Here is a 22,993-nt window from a genome sequence, read left to right on the forward strand (position 1 = left end):
ATGGGGATGGAAGTAAACTCGATGATTCGGCGATGTTTGCCGATGATTTTGTGGATATCGATTTCTACCCTTTAGTTCTCCTTTTCTTCGCTGTGGCGCTCGATAACAATCGATTTCTTAGTGCAGAGCGTGGAATTTAGAGATGCGAGCTTGGCGATAGTTTCCAATGCTCAGTGTGACCACAGCTGACAAATTGCTTATCGATGACCGGGCTAAAACAGTGCTGCCCAACAATTTCAAATTTAAATTTAAAGTTCGCTCAAAATAAAAATCGTTAAATTTTAATTTTCTGTTGGATAATTAAGTTCTTTGGGGAAACTCCCTTCATACCTATTTAATAAATTGCAACTTCATGGATTACATTTCACAGTTTGGATTCCCCATTTTAATAAAGTCTTCACTTTGACTGCCAGTCGTCACTCGGTTGCACTTCATGCAATCCATTGATTGCGTCAATTAAAAGTTGATCACTTCAATTGGCTGTGTTTGATTTGTTTTTTGTGCCCCCCTGATTTGCATTCGCTGATTTAAGATTTCCTGCTGCCACAGGCCGCAGAACATCGAAACTCCGCGGCGGAAATGCAGCATAATTCTTGCCACTCCGCAGCCTTTTTTGCTGATGATCAGTGTCAAGTTTTCGTCTGCTCCATCATTTTCAAGCACTTGACCACAAAACAATCGCCATCGCCATCGCCTCAGAATTTTGCCTCTGTTTTTTGCTAAGTACTCCAAACTCTCCTCTTGTTTTTGTTTTTGTGGCCCTTTGCTCCGTCTTAACGGTCGGCGCATTCTTCTTCTCTTCTTCCGGCGCTCTGGCTCATTAGCATATATTTATGAGTCTGTTTGCGCTCCAAAAGTGCTTTTGCGAACTCCAGCCGAAATGCCGAACGAGAATGGAGCGCCAGCCGACGATCGCGAGCTCGAGTTTTCCGTGATTTTCACATTTCATTCGCAAAAGTGCCGCCGTCGCGAGTGGTTGCCTCGCTCTCGCCGTCTCTTTCTGCGCTTCTGCAGCCGTCTCTTTCGCCTGCGCTCCCCACTCCCCAAAAAAAGTCCTTCGATCGATGCGACCAACGCGCATTGACCTCCAGTAAATCATTTAAAATACCCCAAAGCGGTCGGATTTCGGCGTGATTTACCGATTTTTAGCTAAAATATACATATAAAGTGCTTTTCGGCTATTCGGCTATGGACATAAAACCAGAAGATCGTTATGCTCCAGAGACGATGATCTATATGCCGTGTGTGTTTGTTGCTGGCTGCTTAATTGTGCGCTGGCGTTTAAATAAAATCAAGTGCGTTTAAATGTGAAAACAAAAGACTGGCATTATATATTGGCGATTCAGAACGATCGGTGGAAGAGCATTTTTCAAGCACCATTTGCTCTTATCTCGAGTGTCGATCCACAAGGAAGAACTTAAGCAACAAACTGAAGTACGAAGCTAACCAAATAAGATAGAGTGCGAATTAAAAAAGTGGCCCACAACAAATGACTCGTAATGCAATGCCTGGGCAATTAATTAGTGCATAAACATTTGAATTAACTGCCGTAAAAGTTGCAGCCCCGCACACGATCGCTCACCGTCCCCCCTCAACCCCCTTCGAGAAATCGGGCACTGAGTTTTTCCATCCTCGATTTTCGCCGCTGGAAAATGTAACTCCGCCACCAGTGGAAATTATGACGCAAAAAAGCCGAAATCGGTGCGCAGCCTGAGGAATAATATATTTGCAATTTATGCAACAATCGTCGCGTGGTTATTGCCACAACAAAGAGCGATTAGTGCACTCGGAGCATTACAATAGCCACCTGTGGAGTCCCAGTAAAGCTGTCATCATCAACGCATCGTTATGACTGTCGCAGCAATTGGATCTAATCGGCAGCGTCGTTTGGCTTTAATTGTTTTGACCACCTTGTGGCTGCTAATCGGGGCCACCGCCTCCTCATCCTCCTCCTTCTCCAGCAATCCAAAATCCGTCAGCATTGAGCTGCGTCGCAAGAGGAGCTTGCACCATGATGGCATTGAGGTGAGTCCCGATATCAATCAATGCTGGCTCATTGTCACCCGATGACACACAGCAAACTGCAAGCGTAGAAGATCTCTCATTGTTATTTGAAGCTTATCAACAAGGAATGCCTTTAAGTACTGGTATTTAGCTATTTCCTTGAGCTCAGACTTGACTTACATGGGAAAACCATATGTATGCCAAAAGTTTACGCTCGAGGTGAGTCGGGATATCAATCAAACTATTGTAGTGGCCTCAGATTCGAATGAAGTGCAATGTATCTGCACACATTAAAGTCATGAAACTATTTGCTTGAATGATATTAAAACTAGTTAATTCACTATTAAAAATCTAGCAAAAATCTTACAGCTAGATGAGCTCAAGTACTACCCTTAACCATTATAAAAACATACACCAAATTCCTACACAATGTTTTGCAAGTGTAAATGCTCTTGAATGTCATACGATTAACCCATTTGCAAACACAGGTGATCATCCATCTACGTATGCGTCAAGTGACCAATAAAGAGCATAAAAAATCGCCATATAGACAGAACATGTGCGCGGCAAGACACAAAAAAAAAAAAACGAAAAGCCAAAAACATAATGTCTGACTCAACTTGAGTTTGAAAAGCTAAGCAGAAATTGGTCGCAGAGTTCCAGGGGGAAAATGGGGAGTATCAGTATGAGTATGAGTATGAGTATGAGTATACGACACAGTCGCATAGACAAGGCGTTGAATGACCTCTGCAGAAATGGGCGTTGAGATATGTGTTTTGGTAATTCGAGAGCTTTAGCCCAATAAACATTAGCCCTTGCTAACCCACCAGGCGACAGCTTGTCGAATTACAAGTGCTGCACATGACTCGTTTTCCGCATTTCCCTCACTTTTCCCAGACTCTTCACGGCTTTAATTTGAGCTCTGGCGTCGCAGCGTCTCTTTTGGTATTTTAGGAACTCATCACACGATTACAGGGAATTGCAAACAATCTTGCCACCAGCTGGCAATTGCAGCTGCCTCAAAATCGCGAACGATTCCCAGGCATTTTTCCACACACTTGAAACGAGTTCGAGTGACAGGCGGACAGGCGGACAGGCGGTTCTGGCTGCCAATTTTGGCCAAGTTATTGACCCTCTGAAGTCATACTTTAGAATCCATTCGCTTCGTTGCGCTCTTGATTACGTGATTTTCCCCCATTTTCTTTTGTATCATTTATTCATTCAACATTCGCACTCCAGCCTCTCAAATTGGCCCGAAGACAATTTTCTGTGAAATAATTTCCACGTGTTGGTTTTCCAGTTTTCGCCATTTTACCCCTATTTTCCATGTACTCGTTGGCTTTTCGCTCTTCACTCCTTTTTTTGTTTTTTTGGTTTTTGCTATTCTGCCCACGGGTCACGCAAAATTTCATCACATAATCAGCTTGGCGAGCGATTACAGTGAGCATATGTACCTGCATTTTCCGCTTTTCCCCCGATTTTGTCATCGCTTGATATTTGTTGCTGTTTGTTTGGCGCTTTTCCGGCAATCGCCGACTCTTTCATGTTGATTTGCTCTTTCTGTGCTGTTGCCCTTGCAGCCAATTAGTGTCCATTTCATTGAACATTGTTTGCCTTTGCTAAAGTTCAGCGGAAATATGTTCAAAAAGTTAGGTAAGACCGGAGTTGGAAATAGGGTATAGTTTTGGCATGATAAGGTACCTATAGCTAACTGTCACTATACCTTTGTTCCAGTTTAAGACAGGGTAACATTTAGTTGACAATAGTTAATAAGTTTGACATATATTTAAGCAATATTTGGGCTACCCGGAAATACAATGGTTGTATGATATTCCAAACGTTAGAACAAAGATTCTTAAGGTTCGTCTAAATACATACCCATAAAATACCATAGTTGTCTAAGCTGATGCCCATGGGCGGCTAACGACCAGCCACGCCCCCTTTTGGCGCAGCATTACAATGTTGATAATAAACATTCGCCACAATGGCAATTTGTAACACCTTCTCCTCGCTGGAGGCGGAGTTTCGATCCAAAGAGCCGCAGCCGAAACGCTCTTCACGCTTCGCCGGATGCAACGCGCTTTTCCACAAAAGCCAAATAAAATAAAGCCCAACGAAAACTGTTACAACAAATTAAATTAAATAATCGTGAAAAGCAGGCGCATGCACCACAAAATGCACGCCGAATCTATGCTAAATGGTATATATATAAACATATATACATATAAGTACATACAAGTTTAAGACATAGATTTTTAGTGCTGCACTAACCTTTCCAGCCGATGAGCTGGTGACCCCAACACAGCTGTTTGAGCTGTCTAATTGGGGTTTTCTTTTCGAGGTACAAATTTTCCATTGTGCGGAGTGAAAGTATTTTCGGTTGTGTTTCTGTTTCTGTTTTTTTTTTTTGGGTGGCGGGGGGACTTGAGAAAACCCTTCTCCGTGGGTGCTCGCATCTGCTTTGGTCTGTTTAACGCTTTGCTGGCCATGTTACACTTTCCGCTTTGCATATTAAACCCCATTCATTCGCATTCGCTGCTCTTTCTCTTCTTTCCCATGCCACCAACTCCACCAATGCCACCAAATGCCACCAACTCCACCAAATGCCACCATATGCCACCAATGCCACCAATGCCACCAATGCCGCCAAATGCCGCCTATGCCATCACTGCAGCTGGACGAGAACAACCTGGTGGGCCATCTGAGGGAGCACGAGCGGGCCCTGATCTTCGGATCACGATCTCCGGAAGAGGGTAAGTGTTGGCCCCGGGGCACTGGATCGAAAAGATTCTTAACTCTGACCCACATAGTGCCATGGACTTGAGATGGAATAAGTAGAACGGGTGGCAGTGTACAGTAAAAACCCAATATAGTTCTTGGTAGCAAATCAATCCACCGACTTTCCTTTTTTTTTTTTTAACTTTTTTCGAAAGTCAATACATTGTTCTTATATTATTTATTGCCTATAATTTTGCTTTATCACAGCTTATAATTTGTTTCGTTTTTCTGAGTGAGCCAAGTATTTTAGCCATGACCCATAACTAACTGCAACATGTCATTAGGCCAGGAGCCCAAACAGCAACAACTGCAATCAATGAACGCTAAACTTGAACAGTTAACAGTGGGTTAAGGTGCTGCAGAGGAGTGGGTTACGGGTTAAAGTGCTGGTGGGGAGAGGGTTAAGGTGGGCGGGGTCTATTTAGGCGCAGTTGTTGGCATTGATCCATGGCAGGCATTTATGTGGTTTGTTTACCTGGCAGCGCCCGAATTCAAACTCGTGCACTTGGCACACCAACGACCAGAGGAGCTGAATCAACAAGGAGATGAGGAGGAGCAGCATGGGGCCAATCCGCACCAGAGACGTCAGCGGCGCAGCCTGCCGGCACAAGGTGAATGAAAACAGCCGAATCGAAATCCAGAGAGCACAAATCGTGCTGCTCCAGTTGCGGTCATTATGCGAGCAGTTTAATTAATTCAAATGCATTCGCCAGATGGGAATGGGGCACTGCCGCCGGAGGAGAAGGGGCAGGTGGCTGGAGAGGATGTGGAGGCTGGAGAGGCTGTGGGGGATGTGGAGGCGCGGTTGGAGCTGCAGCAGTCGCCGCAGCTGATCGACGATGCCTTCATCTTCATCCGCCGCACCGAGAATGGCACCCAGTTCGTGGAGCACTCGCCGCAGCTGCTCAAGCGACTGGAGAGATGCTTCTACCGGAGTCCAGCGGCTGCTCTCGATCTCTGCGAGCCCGGCAATGTGGTAAGCAAACACATTTGAAAGTCAATCAATGGTAGCTTTCATTCTCAATACTCTATCGTATGTTTTTCTAAAGCAAACTATAATATAGCTCTAGTTACTTATTTTGGCCATGCTACTTTTCAACTCGGTGATCACTAAATATGTTTGCTTTATCCCCGCCGCTTATTAATGCTTCACGCCTCGATCCCGCAGCGCGGCGTGTTCCAGCAGAACGGCAGTGACCTGGTGATCCATCCGCTTCCCTCGCGCTTCGGCACCGGGACGCACGTGCTCTACCAAGCGCGGGTGGACAAGAGCGGCGGCTACAGTGAGGCGTCGTCAAGGCGAACGGTGGCGCCACCGTTAGACAGCCAACTGCAGTTCGAGCCCGATGCGGAGGAGTTCAACGAACCGCGGCGACGCTTGCGGGCCCAGTCTCAGTTGCAATCGCCGTTGAGATTGCGCTTCCAGCCACGACATCATCACGCACATCTTCATCAGCATTCGCATCCGCATCAGCGAAGACGTCGCTACATTGGGAATCCACCGCGATCCCGCTGGTCGGACATACCGGAGGAGCTCTTCATTGAGACGGCCATCTTTGTGGACAGAGATCTCTATGCCCACATGCAGAGAAACTTTCCCACCAACACCGATAGCAAGGTGGTCAGTTTCCTGTTGGCCATGATCAATGGCGTCCAGCTGCTGTACCATCATCCCACTCTGGGTCGTCGCATCAATTTCGTGCTGAAGCGCCTGGAGATCTGGAAGTCCTGGGATCCACCTGGTCTGGATCGCTCCAGGGATGTGGAAAACTATCTGAATAGCTTCTGCAAGTGGCAGGAGAAACTGAATCCCTTCTCCGACGCAGATCCCCTGCACTACGATCACGCCCTTGTGCTCACCGGTCTCGACCTGGTCACCTACGAGAAGGGCAAGGCCAACAGCCAGGTGGTGGGCATGGCGACGGTGAAGGGCATGTGCACCTCCATCTACTCCTGCACCATCAACGAGGCCAAGCACTTCGAGAGCGTCTTTGTGGTGGCCCACGAAATTGGACACAAGTCAGTAATTACCTCATCCTTTGGAGACATTCATTTGATTGAACTTTCTTTTAGTTTGGGAATGCGGCACGATGCCAAGGAGATTAGCTGCGATCCCACCATGCACATCATGTCCCCCAAACTGGGCAGTGGCAAGGTCACCTGGTCCAAGTGCTCGCGCACCTATCTTGAGGATTTCCTAATGTAAGTGGGGTAGTAGTAGCAAATGCATAGATAGTTTTTCATAATATCAATCTATCTAGGGATCCGCAGGCGGAGTGCCTCTTCGATCGGGACTCATTCGCGGGTCCTTGGGATCACACGGCAGGTGGTCGCCTTCCTGGCGAACGCTTCAATGCCAACCAGCAGTGCATGCTGCGCTTTGGCAAGAACTTCATGCAGGCCAGCAGCCAGAGCAAGATCGAGATCTGCCGGGATCTACACTGTCGCCAGGATGGACTGCCCTGGACTTCGCATCCGGCGCTTGAGGGCACCGAATGCGGTCCCAACATGGTAAGGCATTCGATATACACGGAACACCAATCTCTCTGAGGTAACAGCATATATTAAACTTTAGTGGTGCCGTGGTGGTACCTGTGAGGCTCGTTCCGCCAAACAGGGCAGCTACTCGGCACTGAAGTCCTGGCCCCCGGAAAACGTGCCCGAGGCCACCCACGAGAAGATTGTCAGACATGAGCCGAACCGGATACCACCGCTGCTGCACGACTACAATGCGATGGGTAATGAGCTGCCAGGATCGCCCGCGAATTGGGGCGAGTGGAGCGAGCCGAGTGCCTGCGAGTCCGGCTGCCTCTATGGGCAGTCACGCCGCCTCCTGGAGGGCAGCACGGGTCTCCGCACCTTCAACAGGAGCTGCCTGAACTTTCCGTCGCGCTGCATTGGCAGGGATCGTCGTTTTGTGACCTGCAACACACCGCAATGCCACAAGGTGCCCGTCCAGACAATCGGCGACTTTGCCACACAAGTGTGCATGCAGGCGCGGAAGTCGGATCCGGAACTGACCGGCGAGGGCCAGCAGCTGCCCAGCACACTGGACGCATCGTGCAAGATCTTCTGCCGCACCAGGACCAATGGCACCAAGTCCCGGCGCTGGACATTTCCGGATGGCACCACCTGCAAGGCGAAGCAGCACAATCCCGAGGACATCACCTACTGCATTTCCGGTCGCTGTGAGCGCTTCTCCTGCGACAACGCCACCTCGAACTTCTTCAAGATGGACAGCAGCTTCTGCGAGGCCAGATCAGTGCGTCCCACGAGGGATTCCTCGGATCAGGAGAGCCGTCAGCAGACGACCAGCCAGCGATATGCGGAGCGTGAGGAGGGTAAACCGCCAAAGAATCACTACGAGAATGGTAGGAACTGTTTCCCTAAATAAGCAAATGGTTAAAGTAATCTCTCCTTTCACAGAGGTGGCCAAACGACCCTCCTATGGCCAAGGCAACCACATCAATGCGCCACCATCGCCGTACAAGAGGAGGAGCTACCACAAGCCATATCCGCCAGAGATGCCGCGACCACCGCCGCCTGCCTCCGCATCACTGATCGCCCTGGATCGCAGCTCGTCCTCGGAATCGGAGTGGGTGGCGCAGCCGGGCTGCCACTCCAACTGCATGACGGACTCGAAGGGCGTGCAGGCGGTAACCTCCCGGCTGACCGGCGTGGAGAGCATCCAACTCTGCTCGTACCGCATCCAGCCCTGCGAACGCTTGCAGACGGCGGCGGAGTACGCGGAACAGACCTGCGCCCGGTATCGCCAGAAGGTGCGCGGTCTGTCCGGCCATGGTGCTCAGATCTCGGCCAGCATCGATGAGCCGGATCGCAGCTGCCGCGTTGGCTGCCAGGACGAGTTCATCAAGTACAGGTACTACCTGGTCAATGGGCGCAATGGACACTTTCCGCCCGGCACTCGCTGCTCGCCGGTGGGCAAACGCTATTGCGTGTATGGCAGGTGCCTGGAATTCGGCGACGATGATCTGCCGCTGGTCAAGACCCACATCAGCTTGGGTCAGCTGAGGACGCGCCGGAAAAGGAGTTTGCCCTCCAAACTTGGCTTGTTCAACTTGACGGACATATTCATTCAACAATCACATACCGGTCAGTGCGCACTGCGCAGTTGTAGATACTTTTGAGTCACTTAACCATTTTGCGTACTTCACAGATATCTCCGCTGAAAACATCGAATTCACACAACCCATTCACGTCTCCGCAGACGAACTGAGTAGCAAAAGCCGATAGCCCAATAGCTTCCTGGCCACCAATCCCTTAGTCGATTAAGTTCTAAGCTAGCTTAAGTACCGAGCTGCTCAAAGGAAACTGCCTGGAAAAAAACACATTGATATAATATAGAATATGAAATACTTAGGAATTTATTATTGAGTAATGGTTGAACTTCATACTGAGGCTCTTGGTGAAAATGCAATTAGAGCGCATTGCAGTCTCAAGGGGGCCATTAAAGTGCAATGCAAAAAATATGAACAGATAATGGTGGGGAAATTGAAATCGAAAATTCGCTTGCGGGTAGCCGCCTTCACTTTTCAATATCGTCTACACTTGAGGTATTTTCCACCACCACCACCCAAAATCCAACACCCACCAGCGATTTTTGCCATTGGTAATATTTGTGTAGGTTCAGTTTTTTGAGGTTCGCATGCAAACGATGGCAGCAATTACCAATACTCGATACCGATACCAAAAAGGGTACCAGCAGCAATAAGCCAAACATTCACACAACCATTCACACACCAAACACGAGTTCCGCTGGTGTGCGTGAAGGGAAAAATTAGATAAAACACCTACGAAACGCTGAATATGCCACAGTCTGCAAGGAAAGCGCGCGCCGTGTAAATCGAATAAAAACGAATCGCATCGGAAACAAAGCCCCGAAAACAGTGGAAAAAGGAAACGCGAAAGGGCGCTTGGAAAAGCGTCGGAAAAGCGAAGTGTGTGTTCAGTGCAAAGCTGACTTGTGTGGCTGCCATGGCCCACAGCAGGGTCAAGACATATCCTTCGGGACACATCCTTTGCAGTTCAGTGCACCCAAGTGCAGTGCCCCAATGAATAATGCATAGATCGCTTTTAAGTGCCATCCTGACTGTGAATTTGAAGATACATATAACATCCAGGCAATTAGGTTAAGACCCCGACTAATTGGCATTGACATTTTCATAGCCCATTTGGGAACTATTAAAATTTAGGTCAGCGGCTTTCCCAATTTTGGTGGCAGGAGTGACGAAAAACCTTGAAGGCCACTTGCGCAGCTCCAAGGGGAAAACTGTGTCAAGTGGGTCTTAAAATTTTGACCGCACGCAAGTGCGTATCAGTAGCATTACTCATCCACTGGTAGCACGTGCTGTCCTGGCTCAAGGACCTTCGAGCCGGACACTCTGACCTGTACCTCCTTTCCATAGTGGAATGTGATAACTTTTTGATTGTGCCCATTTCGATAGTATGGCCATTCGAATTGGAAAAATCGATTCGCGGCTAATTGGTTTGTTTTCATCGCGGCTCTTTTTGGGCACTAGTCCTGCGGCGCAGGCAATGTCCTGGCAGAGTGCAAAACAAGTGGAGCGCATTAGAAGTGCTGGCCAATTGTAAAATAAATAAATAAACCATAAAACTCACATGTGAGCAGCAACACAGGTTGTGACTGCAAGCAAGTACGCCCCCAAGCCACGATTTTCCCACCTTTTGCCGGACTTTCCATTCAATATTCACACACGCAAGGACCTCACCAGTTCCCCATTCGTCCAGCTCACCGGTTGTCCAGCTGAGCAGGTGCAGTTGTCCACTCAGACGTCGTTGAACTCGGCAGGACAGCGGTTCATCCAGTGTCCTGGGTATTGTGTGCCATTTTCAAACCAAATAGGGCTCTCTTTCCAGTGCCAAGTGAATACATTTAATCCATGAATCACGACTGGGGCGATGTGCAGAGTCGCGGACTCTAGTGATTCCTCAGCCTAAATTACAGAATAAATTCCCCAGGTGAATAGAAGAAAAAAGAAAACACAACTATGCCGCCAAAGAGACGAAGGAGATTCCAGGGACTCTACTACCATTCATCGCCGCCCAAAGGTGAGTATGCAGTGAATACATGTGAATACATTCATATTCGTTCAACCTAATTGAGGGAAATTGTGGTGACAACACGCCAAGCCAAAGAGGCGATGAGAAGTTTCTGTAGTTTTTTGTGGCCAAAATTTGCATATTGCGTGCCGTTGAGGGTGTCAGCTCAACAAGTTACAATGCCACGGGATCCTGTGCGGTGCGGTTGATTGCCACATTAAGTGGCAACCACTAATGCGCCATTTCCGTGGCACTTTCGAGCAGTTTTTATTGCCACTCAAATCGTGTGAGTGTGTGTGCTTTGGTATGTGGGAAATGCCTGGGAAATGGAAAGAAAACTTAATGATTCACCGCGGCCAACTAATTCACATGTCACTGCTGGCAAGGTGCTAGAACTATTCCTCAAGGTGTCCGATCAAAAATAGCCATAGAATAGAAGACCTTGACACATCAATTATGTGGTTGAAAAGGCCAACAAGTATATGGTAATTTTCTGGCTAACAATTTTCCCATTAGGGGAAACTATTTTCATGGAAAATCCTGAAAGTATGCTTTGTAAATTGCTCTGAATTCAAGGAGAGACAAAGGCAAGCGAATTTTTTTGCAAGTAAACCTAAAAGTATGCTACAACAATTTAAGCGCATTTTCTCACGAAAATCTAGTTGGAGATAATGAAAAGTCCTTGGTAAAAAGCCACAAAATAAAAGGAAAATAAATTTGGCTTTTGCTGCACCATCGAAACTGTTTGGAATTCTTCCCCAAGGAATGCTAATCAAGTTCGAATCTATTTTCACATATTTGTTTTGCTGGAACTCTAATGAAAATGTTGACTTTTCGCTTTATATAACCCAAACAAACACACACACAGAGTTTGGGTTATTTATTCATGTCAGAAGTTGGAAGTGCGCGAACAGGACGCAATTATTCCTCCTTGCGACCCTTTGCTTTTGACCACAGCACACAGAGACCCGAATTCAACACCTTTCGACCTGGCCAAGAATTAGTTTAGTTTGCCAACGCGACTCAAGCTGGCCAGACGCAAAAAGTACAAACTACAAACTACAGGTATTAGAAAGCAATCAGAAGAAAGTAGTCAAATGAGTCTCACTGCTACGCTTGTCACATTTATATTTGAATATACATTTTCGGGAAGCCAAAGAATCGAATCTAAGCCAGGATGTCTAATTCCTTTGCAGTGATGCCCATGAATGGACAGGCGGGTGGCCAAAATGGACGCAAGCGTCGGGACAACGAAGGTGCGTATTTGAGGGGATTGCAATGCATGGTGTTTCGATTTCGATTGCGATTTCCGCATCCAGGTGTTTGATTTCCAAGTGCTCCACTAAATCATTCAGCGGGTGGAGGCGATCTAATATGCTGATACGACGACCTGCGGGGCGTTACCCACTTTTTCCACTGCGAAAAAGTTCGGCGGCGACCTTGAGGCATTTCAAGTTGGCAAAACTTTTCGCCAGCGGAAATTGACTCAAGTTTCCACTAATGCCACTTTAAGCGAGCCAAAGTCGTAGTCGCAGTCGTACTCACAAACTTGAACATTCAGTGCATTTATTTTCGTTTTAATTTAGTTTTCAGTTCTTTTTCGGCTTCATTGGCTGCTTTTTCGGCAAATTGCATGCAAGCACGAACGAGGGCGAAAATGAATTGGAAATCGCAATCGGGTCGCGGGTGGGGGTGAAACAGGGGGTTGGGGGCTGGGAAAATTAATTTCCACGTTTTCAATTTCAATTTCTCGACTAATAGATTTCTCGGTGAAGTTATCCACCATCAGGATCTGGATTCACGAGAAGGACATCGGCAAGCTGACGCGCATTTTGTGGGCGGGGCAGGGCAACCGACTGAGCCAACAGGCCAGCAACAATGGGCGAGTGAAGCGCTTCCTGGCCGCCGTTCCCCATGTCATGGTAAGGAAGTCCTTTCCCCATTCTTCACTTCATCCTTCACTTTCGTTTCACCGCACAGAATGCCATCAAGGATCTGCACCAGGCGGTCATCGACAACAATCTGGAGACGGTGCAGGCGCAGCTGGAGCCACCGGTGCCCAGTGCACTGGTCACGTGCAAGGATGGCAACGGCTTGAACATCATCCACAAGGCGGCCGGACTGGGCCACACCAAGCTGCTGGAGTACCTGGTGGGCATTTGGCCCGAGGGCGCCCACGAGACGGACATCACCGGCAAGACGCCGCTCCACTGGGCCGCCAGTGCCAAGAACAACATGCGATGCTACACCCTGCTCACCCAAGCGGGCTGCGATGAGGAGGCCGTCGACTATGTGAGTACTTGGGCAAGGTTGCCTTAAATTGGGAGTGAGTTCCTATAAAGATATCCTAGCTTATAATACAAACCATAGTAGACAGTAAGATAAGTAATGTGAAAGGTTTGATCCTGATAGTAAGATAAGTAATGTGAAAGGTTTGATCCTGTTTGACGCTTTCGTAATAACCCTAATTTTAGGTTTTGACACATACAATTCCCACAGAATATAGCTTTAGAGTGTGTGTCGTTCGGCAATTAAAATGATTCATTGCGGCAATTTCAGAAAATGAAGACCCCCTCCTACTATCGCCACAAGCCGCACGAAATCGAGCGCGCCTTCCTGGTTTATGTGCCGGATGCACCTCGCGTCTCCCCCGACAGCGCCACCGATTGGGAGGCCTTGAGCGACGAGAGTGGAGTGGAAAATGGAGCTGCTGGCGATGCCAGCTCCAAGGTGAGTGGGTGTCTTTTTGTCATGCCCATACCCAATTCCACCTGCTCCTTCTTGTTTCGCCCGCTAGAAAGTGGACATCAAGGTGCCGCTGTCTGTGAACGGACGCAAATCGCTGGACGACAGCCTTGAGAACACCTCGGAGCTGGACACCAATGACGGGTAAGTGGGTGGTAAGATGATTGGGTGGCTAGGTGGCTGGCTGGCTGATGGGTCTTAGACCCTGAGATTGAGCGCTTACGCTTGGCTGCCATTTGCTGGCAAAATGCTGTGCTGCCCTTTTCATTTGTGTTTGTGGCGTGTGTGTTTTGTATGGGGCATGGCTTTGAGAGAGAATTTTTTGCATTTTGAAATCGCAGTACGAGTGCCAACGAAGATGACGATCTGTCCAAGGCGGATGCGGAACCGGAAGCGGAAGTCGCCTCGCCATTGCAGCGCCGACCGGAAACGCCGGCCACCTTCAACACGATCAATGGCGATGGCGATGGCGAAGAGAGCGAAGTCGAGGTAAGTCACTCCCGCCACTGTTCGTATAATTTTCCATATTTTCCGTATGGCTTTCGATGGTTAGCGGCTTGCTTGCACAATTTGAGAATGGCTTTCGGTGTTTTGCAACTTAATTTAATAGCTTTTTGGGGCGCTGCAGACTCTGTGAAAGTAAGCCATTGTCGGCAATCGCCTTTTCCCTTCACCATTCTCTCGCCGTCGGCACTTGCGCTTTTTGTTTAGAGGCCAGATATAAACCATTTCCTGCTGTACATATAGGCTGAGATCGAAGGACCGTAGAGCGAAACTGTTGAATCACTTGGAAAGCAATCAGTCGACAATTGTTTACTTTTACAGAATATTGGAAGAGCTGTAAGCGCGAATGGAGGTGGAGAGGCTGAGGAAAACGGAGTTGGGCAGGACGAAGGAGGCGGAGGCGGTGGAGATGCGGCGATCTTGGCTAATGGCGACGGAGTTCACGAGGAAACTCCGGAGGAGGAGCAGCCAACGGAGACGGTGGACGTGGGGCAGCCTGAGGAGTCTGCTACTGAGAGTGAGCTTGAAGGAAACAAAAAGACTGAAGTGGAGCAAGAAGAGCAAGAAGAGCATGAGGAGCCGGTGGAGCATGAGGAGCATGGGGAGCATGAGGAGCTAGAGGCAGTGGATGAGCCGGAGAGCAACGCAGAGGATGAGGCGGATCCGGAAGTGGCCGCCATGTCCGTCGAAGAGAGGGAACCGGAGTCGGAGAACGATAACGAGAACGACGACGACGATGAGGTACAGATGGGCGTGCTCTAAGTGTCCTCAAACGTTTTGTAGTGTATTCACGTTTGTTGTGTGTGCCGTTTGCTCAACCCATTTACCCTTCTTCAGTGTGAACCTCTAAAATGAAACGCAAAAAACCACAAAAAAAAAAAAGAAAAAACTGAATTTGAAAAGTAATATACCAATCTGCTGCAGCAGGCACTCAAATTCCATTCATACCAATTTGTTTTACCACTGCAAGAGCCACAGCAACAGCAACAACTTCAGCCGCAACCCAATCAACAGCAAAATGCGAAACTTTAGCAATCAACTTCAGCATAAGCCCGCTTAGATAATGAAATAACCGAAAAAACCGAAACAAAAACTAAAAATTCTTGATATATCTCTATATATATACATACGTACATATTTATATATATTTTGTAAAGCAAGTGTTATGTTCTCTCCTTTCGAATAACAATATATCTAGCCGTATTCATTATAGTAACAGTAACCAATTAAAAATGGAAAGCAAAACCTGCAACTTGTGTCTTTTGTTTATCGTTTTTCTATTGCACCCGAGACCTGCCCAACAACAATCCGTGTGTTTGTTTCTATTTCTATTTCCATTTCCGTTTCCGCATCCGCATCCACATCCATATCCGTTGTTTCCCTTTCAGTTTCACTTCAGTGTGTGTTATTGCCTTAGATCGAATCAATGCCAGTGTCTGCCCCCAATTTGTGCTTATCGATTGCCTAAAATCAGCAGCTGTTTACCCACAGATAGACTTTATAATAATGCACTCATTCCGACCGCCGTACATATGTATGTATTCAAAATAGTACACATGTACAGGCCATGTCGTTCGTTTTCACTTTCGAACGCCCAACATTACGACTGGGAGACGGAGACTCTGAGGTCGAGTCGGGTGCGGAGTCGGTTCTCAACTGTCAGTGGCATCCAGTTGTTGGTGCATCCGAATGGGAACTGAACATGCAAACGTCAAAACAGTTGCAGGCATTAGATATGTGATATTTGATATATGGCAAATATACCATATATGTATATATATATAATCGTTGCATTCCCGCGAGTTAGCAGTGGGTGGTTCTTATGGCAGCTATAATGACTATTTCCAGCTGCATTTCAATAAAAACGGGGAAACGTGGCGTATGCGTGATATTGCGTATACGCTACGTGAACACCTGAAACAAGTTAATTTGGATTGCTTTACCTGATTGAAGGTCTGAAATTGCACTCTTTATTGCGTTGCAAAATTCGCAACTATAGGTATACATACATTCAATGGGCTCAGAACTGGCATTGTCAACCGTAGCAGCACTTAGTCCTTGTAAAAACAAACGTATCCTGTTCAATGTTTCTATGTCTCTTCGCACCTTGTAGCCAAGTCCGAATCACTGCCACAGCCATATAAACATGAATTCTTAAGCGGTGCAATAAATTTAAACAGGATATAATAGCTTCAGAGAGCAAAGAAGCCAATCCGCAGGAGGGTCAGCAATCAGGAGGCGGAGCACAGCCCACGGAGGACGACGGCAATGAGTCGCTCACATCAGCAATGGCCATTGAGGGCTTTGTGCACGGTGCACCCGAGGATTATACAGTTCAGTCTCAAACTGCAGTTGATGAAGTATACAATGCTATCCCTATCTATCTGTCTATCTATCTATCGCCCTTTGTTGCTGGCTCACCAGGCTTCTTTTGGGTTTGCACCTAAGACGACACTCATAAAGCAAACCATCGAGTTCTTTATATTCCCAGAACCATTTCCCAAAGACCATCACCCTTAGCGCTTTCAATGATGCACCTTGTTGTCTTTGCCAGACAATCGTCTTCATCCTCTCATGGGACACCTGCTTACTGTTTTCCGTAGGATGAGCGCATCAAGCGCATTGTGGAGTCCGGAGACTTGGAGCAGCTGGCCGAGATTGTGCTGAATGGCGAGGGCGGCAGCCTGGTGGGCCTGAAGTCGCAGGAACCGGAAATACAGGCCTTTCTCAACAACGTGCCCAGCTATATGGTAAGCGAGCCGAAAGGTTCCCATCGAAGTGGAAGGAAGTACCACTAATTACGCCGTGCATCATGTTTTCGCTCTGGCAGGAGAAAATACATCGCGTGCACGATGCGGCACGTGACGGAGGTTTGCTGGCACTGCAGCAGGCTCTGGATCGCCGGAAGTTTGCCATCGCCAAGAACGACATATCGCCCAATGGCTCCACGCCCCTGCACGTGGCCGTACTCTTTGGCCACACGGGTAAGTCCGCCCGGATTCTATTTATATGATTGGTTCAGCCCGAGAATTCACCCCGCTTAGATATCGTTCGGTACTTGGCGTCCCGCTTTCCGGAGACCATGACAATTACGGATAATGACGGACGCACGCCGCTTCATTACGCAGCCACAATTAAGGACAATGGCCATTTCTACAACATGCTCCTGCAGTTGGGCGCCAATCCCAAGGCACTGGACAAGGTGAGTTTAAATTGAGAGGGGTGCTGTTGTAAAATATATGAAGCATACTTTGATAGTAAAAAAAACAACATTTATTGAAGCCAAGCCTCCTGTCATTTGATTCTGCTTACTTATTTTGAAAGAATTCTAAAGTTAGCTCGAATGGTAATACATTTTCCATAATAACCCACTTACTTCAATAGTATTCCCAAATTAGGCTAATAACAGAGAACGTATAAATGTAATACAATACCTTAATAAACGATGAAGGGCACAGTTTAGTTACCAGTTTATTGGGAATAAAAGCAGCTGTAGTCGACCCAATAGCATAAGAAATGACAAATGGAAATTGTTTTAAAACTGCTGACCACAAAACCGAAATCGAAAGTGGGCCAAGGCCCAACTGATTGGCCCTCTTGACTTTCAAATGTCAAATGTCTGCAGCAGTGTGGAATCAATAAGCCATACATATGTGATTAGGACGATGTAAATAATGAACGGAGTTTGATTTAAAATTCAATAACCAAACACACGCAGCTGGGCCACTCGGCCGAGTTTTACCTGGACAAGGACAAGGCGAAAAACATTCTCAACTACACCGAGCTGCTGAATATTTTCGGTGCGGAGGAACTGGAGAACCAGTTGCTCAATGACCAGGGTAAGGACACCGGGGGGCCATGAGCCATGAGCCACCGGGCAGCTGTTCCAGTGCTGTTCTAACTTGACCGTTCACCAGGCACTACCAACCACATCAAGTCCACCCACCAACCACCCATTCTACCACCCACCCATTTCACCCGCTCCAGATAGCGCTATGCCATGCCGCTTTGCTTTGCTTTGCTCGTGGCTTTAGTGGCGTTTTGTTTTCACACTCGCTTTCGCTGCCCACACACGTACACACACACACACGCGCGCGCACACCGTGGGTAAACCGAAATAATTAAATACATTTGTTTGCCAAGTCAAACAGTTGAATTGGGAGTGGGACTACCCACAGTGGTAGTGGGAATGATGGGCTATAAACTGCGGCCCAGGGGCTAACCGAACTCGACGCGAGCTTTGGCCAAGTCAGTCATCGATTTTCGGTCGCACCGTGCACACACTGCGTATACGTGTTGGATACTCGTGTTCGGGCTGCCCGTTGAAATGGAGGGAAATCGCAATGAATTTTTCAACGAAATCATTGGCAACATTGATGAAATATTCGGTATGTAGACAAAAAAAAAAACACAACATACCACCAGCCCAGCACCAGCGCCTTTTTTTCTCGATCACCCAACCCGGCTATCCTTTCATCCGTATCCGTATCCGTCATGGTCTCGGTGTTCGTATATGCATCTGTGTCTCTGTCTACGCTTTGGTGTCTTACTGTGTGTTACTATGTGTTGATTGATAACCGTCCAAACCCAAAACAAATAAATTATCATCTATGCTGCTCCGGATAACCATGAGCAGTGCCCGACGATCTGTACAGTGCCCGGCGGGAGCTAGAGGATGGCGAAATCTCACGGACCTTGGAGCGCTGCTATAGCGTCATTACGGAATCGGGTAAACTGCTGAGCGGCACCACGGCATCGGCTCTATCCCATCGCAAGCCCTTGAGTGCATCCTCGCTGCAGCTTTCGGTGACCAGCTATCTGAGTCGATTCCTCAAGCGCGGTGTCTACGAGAAAATCAAGCGCCGACAGACGCGTCTCGATCACAATCTGTTTGATGTCCTGTGGCCAGCGATGCGGAAAACTTCGAAGGCGCGCCACCTGGAGGAGGACATCAACTGTGGGATAATAGCCCCAGATTTCGATGTGTTTGTGGTGTTCCAAGAGTTTCTGGTGCCGTTGCTTAAGGACATGCATTGCCTGAGCATCGATGCTGATTTCAAGCCGCAACCGCGACTCGCCTATTTTCCCATGGACAATGGGGAAAGGCTGAACACGGCGGCTTTTGTCTTTGACGATGACTCACTGCTGGTCACCCGCTGTTTGGTCGAAGTCTCCAGGAATCTGGATCAGTTGGAGCTACCACTCAATCTCACCATTGGCCAACTGGAGCAAGCGGAACGCCTGATGATGAGCAAGATATTTACCACCCACTTTGCGGATGCCATTGGCGAAACGGATTCGGGAAACTATTACACCATGACCGAACTCGTGGAACCCGACTCGGAGGTCACGATGATGCTGAGTAGCCTGGGTCTGATGATTCCCCTCCTAGATACCAAGGATCTGGTGCAGGCTGCCGAGTCAACAGCCTTCAATGGAGCTCTGTGGCCATATGGCAGGGGTGTCTTTGTCAATTCGGCCAACAATTTGGCTGTGTGGCTCAATTGCCAGGAGCACTTGAGGATAATCTCCACGAGCAGCAGCAAGGAGCCCGCGGATATGGGTGCTGCTTACACGAGAGTGGGAAGAGCCATATCCTATCTGGAAACGCAATTGCACTTCAAGGAGAGCTACCTCTTGGGTTACCTTCAGTCCAGGCCCAGTTACTTGGGCACCGGACTCAAAATGACCACCATAGTGAAGCTAACCAATCTGATGAAGGAGATGGACAACCTGCGGCACTTGTGTTCCGTGCGCGGACTGAGCATGGTGACCAATCGCCTATCAAAACTCACCGTGCGTCTTGTCAACATGCAGAGCATGGGCGTGGTGGAGTATGTGCTTTTCCAGGACTACTGCACTGCTGTCACCAATATCCTTTCTCTAGAGAAGGACATGTCGCTGACGAACTCCAAGCACATTGCCACCATGCTGGTGAAGATCTTCAAGCGCAAGAAGAACAGCATCGTGGATCGCAACTAGAAGAAAGCACTACCTACATACCAGCTCAATGTACATACCAAATACAATAAAAAGTTTACCTCAGCACATTAAGTCCCTTAATACATATGCTAAATTTGACTGATACCTGCCACGTGCCCTCATCTAAAATCTCCTCCGCTTTCGCTGCGTTTAAGGTTAATCCGCAATCGTAAGTTCTGCTTTGAGTTACACCTTCATAGTCGTATCCGTATCCGTATCCGTACCCGTGTCTTGCCCGAAGACTGTGTACTTGTCTCGATTACAATATTATTTGCAAAGTCTCTTGAGTTCAACCATCGGCATCCTCATCTTCGTTTGACTCGTTTAACTCCCCTACCGCCCGAAAAAATGCTCCCCTTTCGCTTTGTGTACATAGATTACTGGGACTCGATCCACTGAGTGTGACTGCAGATATCCATTGGCCATTGGAGTGACTAATCCAGCTTGTTTTCCACACAGGTCAGGCGCAGCCAGTGAGCTTTCAGGCCAATCCCATCTTCAAGACGGAGCAGGGAAAATACCTGGCTGATTGTAAGTATTTAGATAAAGATTTTAGATAAGAAAGTGGCTAAGTTCCCCTAAGTTAAGTTCATATGCTTAATGCGGTACTTGAAGTAAACTGAAGCACTAGTTGGCTGGACCCTGGAGTTTTCTAACTTATATAAGCTGCTCTTAAGAAAGGATCAATACTTGATAAATACTCTTTCTCCCCATCAGCTCTCGCCGATCCTTTGATCAAGGCCCTCACTGAAATAGCCAACAAGCGACCCAGAGATCCCGTCGCCTATCTGACCAACTACCTGCAGCACTTCATGGGCGACCGCAAGCCCATGACCGAGGTCCAAGTTCACTCGGGTAGCAGCAAGGCCAGTACCAGTTCCACCTCCACCCTGGCATTGGTCAAGTCGAATGCCAGCTCGAACCAGAGATTGGGCAACACACGCAACGGTCCTGCTCCCACCAATGCGGATCTCATCGAGCTGGATGCACGATCCCTGGCCGAGGAGGAGGATGCAGAAGGAGCTCTGGCCGTGCAGCACATGGAGGAGCGGGATGAGCACGGCCAGAGTATGCTCCACTTCGCCTGTGCCCGCTCCCATCGCAGAGGAGCTCTCTACACTCTGATTGAGGAGTCGGGCATTGACATCACATACCGGGATGAGCTATACCGAACTGCTAGAGATGTTTCGCTCCAAGCGAATCAGCCAAACAATGCGGCCGAGATCGACCGATATGTCATGGCACAGGCAGTTATTGGTAGGTTTACAATGTCCTTCCATAACTATAACTATAACTATAACTAACTTTAACTATAAACTATTATTTTGCAAACTAGGCGACGTCGAACCTTTCGAACAACTCGCTCTGCAAGGCTACGATCACATCCTGGATATCGAGGACGAAAATGGTCAGTCCATAATAGATGTGGTGCAGTCCCGACAAAACGGGGCTCTTGGTGAGTTCCTGGCCAACCTTCGGGGATTGGAGGAAGCTCGCGAAGAGCTCCATCAAATGATCAGGGAAAACAACATGGAGCGAGTGGTGGAGCTGACCAATGTTGCCAATGCCAAGTGGCTGATAAGAACCAAGAATTATTATGGTATGTGTGATCTTCTAAAGTTAGAAAGATTTCCCAGAACTCATCCCAATCAACTATAGGTCGAACCGCCCTGCACATAGCCGTGCTGAGGGAGTCCGAGGAAATGGTTCAGCACTTGGCGAAAATCTGTCCCGAGGCTTTGAAAATCCCAGATAATGTAAGTAACCTAAACCAATTCTTTAAACTTTATATCTAAATATGTTGAGTTTCCAGTTGGAACGGACTGTTCTGCATTACGCCATGGGCACCAATGCGCTGGAGAGTGTAAGTCGGATTTTGATTCAGAACGGGGCCAAGCGAACCGCTAAGGATCTGAAAGGACGACAGCCAAGCTATTACTTCATTAACAAAGCGGACATACTACGCCTGCAGGAGGAGGAGGAGGAGAGCCGCTGAGGAATCGGATTAAGCGATATGTATAGTGTAGATCAATAAAGTACAAGTATATAGATAATATACGAGTATATATAGAAATATGCAGATTGGGATTTCCGGTCATGTTCAATGGGTTTTCAATCAATGGGTAGATAATAAATCACATATTTAATTGGCGTGCTAGGACTGATCTCCGCAAACAAACGGGCTATGGGACTAAATACCGACAGGACTAAGGACAACAAGGACATAGCAACTTCTTACGACAGCAAGTGATAAGATGTCGACGCCCACCCTACCTTGACTACCAATGAATGACCAGCTTACATTAAAGATGATCCCTACAAGTATGCTACACTTCACACAACATACCCCCACTGACGACGCATGTCTCACCCCCTAGAGAAATTTAGATTTCGACAACATTATAAATTTAAATTTTTAACATAAAAGAAACTTGAAAACTGACAAAATTTGGTTGTGAACAGGTTCATGCAGCTTATCCTAACTGATTGCACTAGGTTTTGATAATAAACATATAAATTTAAACTGTTCAAAAATCGATTTTGGTTTTGTAGACCTTCATGTAGAATTAATATTAACCAATGTAGATTTTATGTAAAAATGTAAGATTTTTCAAAGGATATTTATTATTGGTTTTAATTTAATTAATTGGAGGCCATTTTTGAAGGTAAATTTTTTTTCGATTTCTTTATAAAAAAGAATCCGTTTTTTTCCGATAGCAGTAAAAATAGTTGTCTAAACGTGAAATGCCATACCTCTTTGAATTCGTAAAAAAATTTCCTATCCACATGTGCTTAAAAAAGGAAAATGTAATTTTTTGCCATTTTTCTTAAATTTTGATGATGGTACCCCTTATCAAAAATTCAAAAATTTGTAAAATTTTTTTTTTTTCGAAAATCA

General features: G+C 47.3%; 2 protein-coding genes across 5 annotated transcripts; both read left to right on the top strand.

Annotated features, from left to right (window-relative positions):
• The first annotated feature begins 967 nt into the window (after window positions 1–967).
• LOC120446352 (A disintegrin and metalloproteinase with thrombospondin motifs 16) lies at window positions 968–9,166 on the top strand. The gene is made up of 10 exons (XM_039627278.1): window positions 968–2,025; window positions 4,679–4,757; window positions 5,265–5,393; window positions 5,496–5,758; window positions 5,951–6,801; window positions 6,856–6,984; window positions 7,044–7,293; window positions 7,358–8,153; window positions 8,209–8,895; window positions 8,960–9,166. Exons 1-10 carry the CDS (start codon window positions 1,849–1,851, stop codon window positions 9,034–9,036), a joined length of 3,438 nt encoding a protein of 1,145 aa, XP_039483212.1. The 5' UTR covers window positions 968–1,848; the 3' UTR covers window positions 9,037–9,166.
• A 1,551-nt stretch (window positions 9,167–10,717) lies between these two features.
• On the top strand, window positions 10,718–22,132 carry LOC120446267. Of its 4 annotated transcripts, XM_039627145.2 has the most exons (18): window positions 10,718–10,872; window positions 12,060–12,119; window positions 12,625–12,785; window positions 12,844–13,155; window positions 13,423–13,593; window positions 13,661–13,752; window positions 13,950–14,097; window positions 14,434–14,853; window positions 16,293–16,472; window positions 16,716–16,862; window positions 16,943–17,096; window positions 17,157–17,314; window positions 17,831–17,951; window positions 20,554–20,625; window positions 20,812–21,351; window positions 21,431–21,694; window positions 21,754–21,851; window positions 21,908–22,120. In XM_039627145.2, the coding sequence occupies exons 1-18, from the start codon at window positions 10,812–10,814 to the stop codon at window positions 22,088–22,090; spliced, it is 3,342 nt and encodes a 1,113-aa protein (XP_039483079.1). In that variant the 5' UTR covers window positions 10,718–10,811; the 3' UTR covers window positions 22,091–22,120. The 4 variants fall into 4 exon arrangements, 3 of the variants coding, with proteins under 3 accessions (XP_039483079.1, XP_039483078.1, XP_039483077.1); XM_039627144.2 differs by lacking the exons at window positions 13,950–14,097; window positions 16,293–16,472; window positions 16,716–16,862; ... (6 more) ...; window positions 21,754–21,851; window positions 21,908–22,120 and having other exon boundaries at window positions 10,744–10,872; window positions 14,434–14,589; XR_005615838.1 differs by lacking the exons at window positions 10,718–10,872; window positions 12,060–12,119; window positions 12,625–12,785; ... (7 more) ...; window positions 21,754–21,851; window positions 21,908–22,120 and adding an exon at window positions 18,749–20,263 and having other exon boundaries at window positions 16,065–16,472.
• Window positions 22,133–22,993: the final 861 nt, after the last annotated feature.

Source organism: Drosophila santomea, chromosome 2R (genome assembly GCF_016746245.2).
Source record: "Drosophila santomea strain STO CAGO 1482 chromosome 2R, Prin_Dsan_1.1, whole genome shotgun sequence".
Classification (NCBI taxonomy): domain Eukaryota; kingdom Metazoa; phylum Arthropoda; class Insecta; order Diptera; family Drosophilidae; genus Drosophila; species Drosophila santomea.